Source organism: Pygoscelis adeliae, unplaced genomic scaffold, assembly GCF_000699105.1.
Source record: "Pygoscelis adeliae isolate BGI_AS28 unplaced genomic scaffold, ASM69910v1 Scaffold406, whole genome shotgun sequence".
NCBI classification, from domain to species: domain Eukaryota; kingdom Metazoa; phylum Chordata; class Aves; order Sphenisciformes; family Spheniscidae; genus Pygoscelis; species Pygoscelis adeliae.
Window position 1 is genome coordinate 153653 of NW_008824995.1, and position 8739 is coordinate 162391.

The 8739-nt window shown below is 41.0% G+C and overlaps 1 protein-coding gene across 2 annotated transcripts; it reads right to left on the reverse strand.

Moving 5' to 3' along the window:
* Positions 1 to 4723: 4723 nt before the first annotated feature.
* Positions 4724 to 6883, reverse strand: FOXI1 (forkhead box I1). 2 transcript variants are annotated; one of them, XM_009326155.1, is made up of 2 exons: positions 6313 to 6883; positions 4724 to 4998 (listed from the first exon to the last, which is right to left on the reverse strand). In XM_009326155.1, exons 1-2 carry the CDS (start codon positions 6881 to 6883, stop codon positions 4724 to 4726), a joined length of 846 nt encoding a protein of 281 aa, XP_009324430.1. The 2 variants fall into 2 exon arrangements, with proteins under 2 accessions (XP_009324430.1, XP_009324429.1); XM_009326154.1 differs by having other exon boundaries at positions 4724 to 5277; positions 6310 to 6883.
* Positions 6884 to 8739: the final 1856 nt, after the last annotated feature.

Genomic DNA, 8739 nt, shown 5'->3' on the forward strand with positions numbered 1-8739 from the left:
AAGAGGCTGCAGCATCTTAGGTTTTTTTGATGTGTGATTTAGAAGTCTCCCATTGTTTACAGAAAGCAAGCATGGTTTGCAATAGCCACACCAAATTTTTCCTTTCTCTTACAGAATGGTTTCACAGGGCAGTGTGTGCTGGCTGTCACTTGCCACTGATGAAATGGGGAAGGTTCTGTCCCCTAGCCCTGCAGTCTGTTACAAAGTATGATGCATCTGCACGCTGAAGTCTCTCATGATAATCATCCCAAAAGAGATTCAGCACAAACTATTCAGGTTGAAGTTAGCAAGTCTTAGTAGCATTTTTCTTGAGCCTGGTTCACTCTGACTGAATCAAAGTAAGACATGATTACTTCAGCATTTGTGCAAGTTCAGTTAACAGGATGCAAAAGGCACTAACCACCTACAGGAGGGGGCGATGAGCGGCAGAAAGTTCACATGCAGCCAGAACAGTGAAGCAGCAGCTTCAAAGTGAATATTGAACACTGCATTCATAATCTATGCAAACCATTACCACTCATAAAGTAAATACCAGCACAGAATGATCTTTGACTACTTTGCCTAATCCAGTAAAAAGCTCCACAACAAGCTTAGCCCTTAACTATGAAGCACAGAGTAAATTGCAATGCAGATTAATTACATTTCCTGCATATTGACTGTAACAAGAGATTTAGCAGATCTTACTGCTAACAACTCTCCATTGTATCCTCATCATTAGTGCAAACTTTGCATCTAATGTTGCTCCTCTGTACTCTTCTCCTAAGCTGCTTGCAATTATCTGATCAACGAACTGGTTTGGATTTGGCAGATGAGCAAGTCTCACATTTATGTTGCCTTGTTGTGGCTTCATTTTGCTTAATTCTATTGGGTTTTTTTGTTGGGTTGTTTTTTTTGGTAAATAAAGATTGTTGATTACAAAACATTTTGTTCACAATGTAACAGCTTTAGCAAAATTTCTTGAGTTGTAGATGGGGCTCTACCTGGACTGCTGGAGCACAACGGACCTGGGAGCTCCATGTTTGCAGCTAAAGCAGCACCCTGTATCGCAGCACTCCAGGGTTTGCAACTGATCCCATGACTAGGTAGAACAATCCTGAGGCTGTGGTACAAGGGATCCCTGGCTGCCCGGATCTCTGCTGTGAAACCCCAAATTGCTAGCATGGTTTGGGTGTCAACACTCTCCCTAGTACTAGAGCCAGGGCTGAAGAGTCACAGACTCCATTGCTGCAGACCCAGGACAGAGAACCAGGAAACCGTGGAAGAAGAACCCAGGGAAGGTGTTTCTAATGAGGTCAATGACAGTGAAGCTGCCCCAGGGATTCAGCAGCAGTATACCTCAGACATATGTAGGAACTCATTACTCATTTATCATTAGTCAAGACACACTGCCTGCCAGTGAAGGCTTCTAATATTTGCAGTTTTACTATGGCAGAAGAAAGGCAAGTAGTAACCCATTCTGACCACTTTAGGGCTGGATGTGTTTATGGTAAGATAGGAGAAGCCTTTAAGAGTTAGCTTGACACTTAAACCAGGAACAAATAATTGCGGAATCATGGAACACAATGTCCACAGTGATATGTGAAAATAGCTGCATAAAAAACACACTCTAAGAAAGAGATAATCAATCAAGAATATTTACAGACAAAACTACTCAGAGTCCTTGTAGCCCAAACTCTCTTTTCAAGCAGCATCAATCAGTAAATATGTTTGCAAATGAGACTATATTTCTGTAAAGATCAGCAGTGTTTTAAATATATTTCAGTTACAGGTCCTAGTTTAACGGCTTCTTTAATAGCATACTTTAAAACAACAAAAAAAGCCAAAAAGCCACCCCTAAAAACCACATGCTTTTCCCTCCAAAAGCCATACATTTACCATATTGGTAAAATACACTAATAGGAGCATTACCTTCAACAGAGCAGTGCTGCTGTTCATCTAAGAGCAGTAGTTAAGTTTCCCTGCAGGTGCTAGACTGATGTGCAATAGCTCTGGGAACGTATCAATATGGCCGGTTATCAAAGCCAATTCTCTCTGAAAAACACAAAAATACAGATGAAGAGTGCTCCTAATTCGTTTTGTTACAAAGTAGTTCTGTTTTGAGGAGAAATAGGATTCCGTCCCACGCAATCATCTTTGCACTCCTCCTTGAACAGCAGCTTCATCAACTGAGCTGATGTGTCAAGCCAGCTGTGAATGGTCGCAGGGGAGATAATTAATCTCTGTGGGCAGGGAACCCACTAGAAAACATACCTTTGCCTGTGAAGAACTGGCATGTTGGCAGCACCTCCTCGTTACGCATAAGCCAAAAGTGGTATTTGGTTGACAGCATCTGGGAAGCATTGAGGCACAAACTGTCGTCCTTTTGCATACCTATATGGATTTCCTTTTATTATTTGCGACTGGGAACTATGAGAATCAAACAAAATGCTGAGTGACAAAGGAGTTGCTTTTCACTGTCTGCTGTTATTTAGCAACATCATTCTTCTTAGCATCATTTGCACCTTAGTTTTCCCCACACTTTTGCTCTGTAAGTCCATAAAGGAACATGTTCCATTTCAGCACTAAAGAAATCAATTTCCTCTCAGTTTTGTGAACTATGTACTCCACAGGAACTATACTTCTGGGCAATTTGTTGTATGCCTGCTGAATCCAAGACATCCTGAATGCATTTCTCAGTTGTCACATGAGCAAGTCTCTCTATAACAAACGCTGCCAGCTGCTGAGTTGCAAGGGCATGTTATGGCCTACCTACTGGGATGAGATTCTTGAAAGGGCTGTAAAATTCTGAGGGCAGGAGTTACAGCTCAGGCCTCAGCACGTGCCTGACTTCAGAGAAACTTATAGTCATGGCAGAAGGACACCACCAGAAGGTCATTTTACTTTTTTCTTAAGAAACAATGTTAGCAGTGTAGGTAGGTTTCAACTTCCAACCAAAAACTTATCATAGTGGGTACAAAAGTAGGAATAGTCAGGGCAGCCTTGATAGTGAAAAAGTTTAAACATAAGAAATAATCAGTAAGAATGCAGAAAAGATTGCAGTCATATTGGCCAATTAGCATGTGAAAATACAGTCTGGTTTCTGAAATTTTAAACGATCGGCACCACTTAGCTCCAGCAGGGAAACTCTAAGGATGATTTTTATTTAGTGATTGTATTTTGCATAATAGCAGCCAATTATATTCCTCAGCATGCAAATTTTGATTGCTTAGACATACACTATCTCAGTCTCTGACCTTCTGTGACTATTATACTGCTCTTTCCTCAGGCAAATTGCTCAAGTCAAACTATTAAGGAGACTTTTAAAGACATAAGTAGTATAGTACACACACAGAGGTACACATTCTTTTATACAAATGCTTTATTAAAAATGCTTCTGGGGTGGCCCGTAACAAAACTATACCCATGTAGAGTTAAAAAAAAAATCAAGACAAAATGGTATCTATTACAATGCATTAATATGTTTTCTATCATTCCAAAAGTCTGGTCAGTGCCCAGTTGCGAACTGTTAAACTTGCTGTCTATGTGTGCTGCAGGCTATCCAGTTTGAGATATTACTCTACATAGATGTGGAACTTGATTCAAGTCATGGTTTGAAAAAACTTCATATATATTTTGAAATGTTGTTTGTGGCTACAGTAGAGTGTAGGAAAAATAAGCATTATTTCTAATATTTACACAAGGACAAACAGCATAGACTTTTGCAAAATAAAAAAAAATACAGTACAGGGACTTTTCACAATATCTGCAATTGATGCTTTGAAAGATCCAGCCTTTGGAACTGAAACTCAGAGACAGTTAAACTTTCTATCTCCCCTTTCTCCTCCCCCACCCTCCCCAATATTCAAATTCTTTACTCAGTAGAAATGATTCATGTAGAATGTTAAGGTAGAACAAATGTGTTTTCTTCTTAGAAAACACATGTATTAAATATATTCAGGACAGATCCTGTTTTCCTTATGTGAACAGATTTGCATGTGTAAGGCAAAAAAAAAAAATTGACCCTGTAACTGTAATTGAAAACATTAAGATCCGACTGCACCAGCAGAAGACAATTCCACCATATTTTGTCATGCTTCCCTTCAGTTTCAAAATGACTGCTGCGTCCATGATGATGCCAGCTTGCTTCACAGCCATATTTCCCTTGGGGTTGAAAGGGGATCAAAATTTAGACAATGTATGCACTAGTATTAGAGAAAACCAAAGACAGCACTCACCATTCAAGTGTTGGTTGTTACTCCCTATACAGTAGTTTTTATTATAGATCCTTCAGTGTCTCAGAATAACTTTGGCCAAATCAGAACGTGCTAAGCATGTCTAGTACAGGCAGCCTATATCAGCAAGAGAGGGTATTTAGAGGTATAACCACATTTCTGTTAGCACTTTAAAAGCATAGCAATATTAGTACCATGCCAGAAAAAGCTTCATGCCTAAGGCAAACAGCAACTTCTCAAGGATGTCTGTAGAGGACCACGGCTGGCAGCAATACAAGCACAATGTCTCAGGAGAACTTTCACTACTCTTGTTATGATTCCTGATTTTTTATGTGGAGCTGCCGAATGTGGAGTGTTTGTGATTTGAGTAAGTATAATGGGTAACAAGTTTGCGGCTGTTAGAAGGCAGGATGCAGTGTGGGTCCCAGAGACAACAGGCTAACGCTAATCATCTGCCCACAGATCATTTCCTCTCATAAATAGCTATACTTTGCTGTCTTAGAATCCTTCATTTAAACCTCTGTTCCTTCTCTGGAATACAGAGTGTTATTTGTGCTGATACTGCTGTAAAAGTGGGTGTTAAACTGGTTGAGCACAGAGTTGCTGTAGCCAAGGTGGCTAGAAGGCACAGAATTGGACCACTCTCCCACACCATGACTGGGGATATTAGAGAGTGGAGAGTAGGAATTAAAGCCTACCATATTCTGTCCCATTTTGTCAATGGGTTCAGAGTTGAGTCCCAAAGGCACCGAGCGGCTCACTGAGTTAGAGCCGTTAACGTACGCAGTCATACTGGAGAGGAAGTTACTGAGGCATGGGCTACTGGAAGATGGAGGTGGAGATCCTTTCTCAGGTGAATTGTCAGTCCCAGGTGATGAGTTTTCCAGGATATCCTGATGCTCAACAGCTTTGGGGCTGCCAGTCAGGGCAGTATCCTCTGATTTCTCAGATGCAAGAGTGGCAGCATTAGCCCCAGTGTCAGACTTCCTTTTCCTCTTCCTGCGAAAGTTTCCATTGTCAAACATCTTTTCACAGTTCGGGTCCAGAGTCCAGTAATTCCCTTTTCCTGTCAAAGGGGACAAAAGCATATTTTCAGTACAAAAATATGCACACAGACTGCAAAGAGCAGTCTTCTAAGGCTTTACAATGTTTCTCTCATTTCACAGAAACAGAACAATTGCATGAGCAAAAACCATATGTATTTTTTAATCACACAAAAGCAGAAGCCTGTTGGATTCAGAAAAAAGTATAAAGTTTTGGGCTGTATCCTTTAGCCCTGACTCTTCACACAGGTAAAACTACAAGTGGAGCCACCGGGAGGGCTTTTTGTTCTGTTCTGTTTTCTGGGTGAGGGAAGGAGGTTTTCAGTATATAGCCGGTCCTCTGAATTTACAGCAGAGAGTAATCAAATCCCACACTGGGCCGCTCCTCCAGATTCAGTGGGGTAGAATAGGTTTCTAACAAGATAGAACCAGATTTTTGGCCTTCTGTGGCAGCATAACTGAATAGCTTTTAAACATTCCCAGTGGTTCTCAACAGCTATTGATAGAAAACAATAAATAAAGGAACAACCTGACAACATATAAGCCAAGGGGCTGGAAATAGCAGAGGTGCGATTCCAAGCAAAACACTATTTGAAACAAACAAAATAAAAGCAGCCTGCTCTCCTCTCGAGAATTATTGTTGACTCCCTAACGCTACTGGATTTCTTTGACAAATCTGAGTTTGCCTTACCCCTTTTCCGTTAATTCCCAGTTAAGTGTGACATAAGTCATATGCATTACACCAAATGGGTTTTGAATGTGACTTGCTCAGTTAGACTACTCCTGTGCTTGCTGAGCCTCATGCTCAGCACATTGATCGGTTCTCAGGAAGACCTAGAGTGGTAAAGAATCCCCTCCCCTGCAGAGATTTAGTAGCCACACTGATTCAGACCTCAGCTATGCATAGCTGCCTTCTAGTTCAGACCTATGAAAACAGAAGAGCTACTATGTGTATGTCCTGTACCTAGGCTATTATGTCTCTTTACAATGTATTAGGCGTTTTTAAATTAATTGTTTAATTAGAGGGGGGAAAAAAGAGGGGGAGAGAGCAATACCTGGATCATCTTCATCTCGGGGCACCTTCTTGAAGCAATCGTTGAGAGACAAGTTGTGCCGTATGGAGTTCTGCCAGCCAGCTTTGCTTTTGTTATAAAACGGGAAGTTGTCAGCCACATACTGGTAGATCTGACTGAGAGTCAGCCTCTTTTCGGGTGCTCCATGGATAGCCATGGCAATAAGTGCAGAGTAGGAGTAAGGTGGTCTAACCAACTTCATCAGCTCTTCTTGGGACGGGAGAGGAAGCCAGCCAAGGTCAGTTCCTCCCAAGCCGTGCATGTTAGGCAAGAGCTGCCTTTGCATCCCGTAAGACTGAGGAATGAAGGGACTGGCATTGGATCCTGGGAGGTATGGTGGTGGGGTAATAGAAGGTCCATTTAGCCAGAGGTAAGGATTGGGAGTGGCGTTGTAATCCGTCGTCTCAAAGGTGCTTGGTCGCTGTGGACTAGGGATGTTCTGTGGATGGAAAAAGTTCTCATAGTAGATACTCATCTCTGGAGGTTCTTGACCAATATTTGGAAATTGTGGGCTGCAGCGTGGTGGAGAGTGCGTTTGTGGATCAAAGGAGCTCATGCTCTAACACAGGCAGCTGATAAGTTATGACACACCTGTGGTAGTGCTCCTTTCCAGAGACAGGTGCATCACCTGTGCCCTTCCCTACCTACTTATGCACCTGTAAATGTTTCAGCTTGTGCTACAGGCTCCACCCCACAGCCCTGAGTGGCTGCAGATGAGGACGATATCCTTTTTGGAATGCTGGCAGTCCCAGCCAGTCACTGATGTCACATCAACCAAACCTGAAAGTTACAACTGTTTATCTTCTTAAATGAATGAAGGAATTTTCCACTAATGTGATGCACATAAAGAAAGCCTAAGGTGCCTTGAAGTTAAAACCCCTTATCAGAGGTCCTCCTCCTTCCACCTTTCACAATGAAGCTTTAGCATTTAGTATTTCTTTCTTTTTAAAGAAAAGGCATTTTGTGCTGCTGCTAGTAACACCTCGGAATGCAAAAGCCATTGTCACTCATCAATGAAACAGTAGGCATACATATACACTTAAAAAAAAAAAAAAAAGAAAAAAAGAAAAGGTCAGACCTCCTTTTCTTCCTGTAATTTTAATTGCAGAGTTGCTTGTACTTCCCCCTAGGCAATCACAGTACTACAGGCAAATTCTGTAGCTGGTTACTCACGTGAGTAATCTTAGTGATATAAACGGAATTACTCCCTAAAGTAAGGATTAATCTTGTGAGAAAAAAATTTCAAGCTTAATCATCAAACCTTTCTTTAGAGCTTAAATTGGTGAACTGAGATGGGAAATCATTATTTGCTGCTTCCTCTTTGCTGCAGGATTGGTGCAGAGAGCTCATAAAACCTCTTAGCAGACTTTCCAAACAGGAAAGAAGCAGTGTTCAGCACAGCTCTTTTCAGCTAAGTTCCAAATAACTTCATTTGTATCTATACAGACAAAAGTTGATTCCTTAAAATTAACTAACGAGGCAAAACCTCTAGCCTTTTTATGACTTGGAAAAATAGTTACTGCCTTGCATGGCACCCTGCACTTTTGAAGGAGGAAAAAGCAGAGCTGCAATCTCACCAACACCTGTCTCAGAATGAGGACAGCTCTTACAAATGTGTCACTGCATGACAGACTGCACTGTAGTTAAAAGCACAGTTGCAGTTCCCTTCAGAAGTGATATTTGTGTATTTTTTTACATTTAAGGCACATATATACATTTGGAGCTTGACTCAGCCTTAATAACCCACGCAATTAAAGAAAGTCCTGGTATGACAAGGCCTTTAAGATGGCTCTAGTCCTATAATTTCTGCAGAAACACAAGTTTTGACCTGTAGATTTGAATTCCCGGCTGTACCAAAGACTTTTTTGCTTTGTCACACATTCATCAATTCACTTAAACTTTTGTGCTGCAGCACCACCAAGATTTCCCCCCTCCCCAAGCATTAGTAATTCACCAATGTCATGTTCATATTGTTGTTGCTTTGAAAGGTACGAAAAAAATTTCACTGGAAGTACAACTGAAATATTGAGTAGAGAGTGACAAAGCTAGCCAATTTGTCTCTCAGAAATGCGTCTCTACAGCTGTTATTTAAAAAAACACATGCTTTCACTGCACATAAAATCATTTGTACTGCAACTATGGACAAACAAGTTGCTATTTTAATTTGAATGACTGAGAGTTCAGAGTTTGTAAATGCTCACTAGCCTATGCAGAGATACACATTAAACAGACAAAAGTTAAGTGGAACATAGTGGGGCTGGTTTATTTTCTAAGTGACAGCTGCTGTGCAAAAGATGACTTGGACAAAAAAACCAAATGATGATTCATTTTTCAGGAAATAATAATGTGAGTACCTCCCTCTTCAAGAAAGCTATCTAAAATAATATTTTTCTCCACAAGAATCTGAGTTAC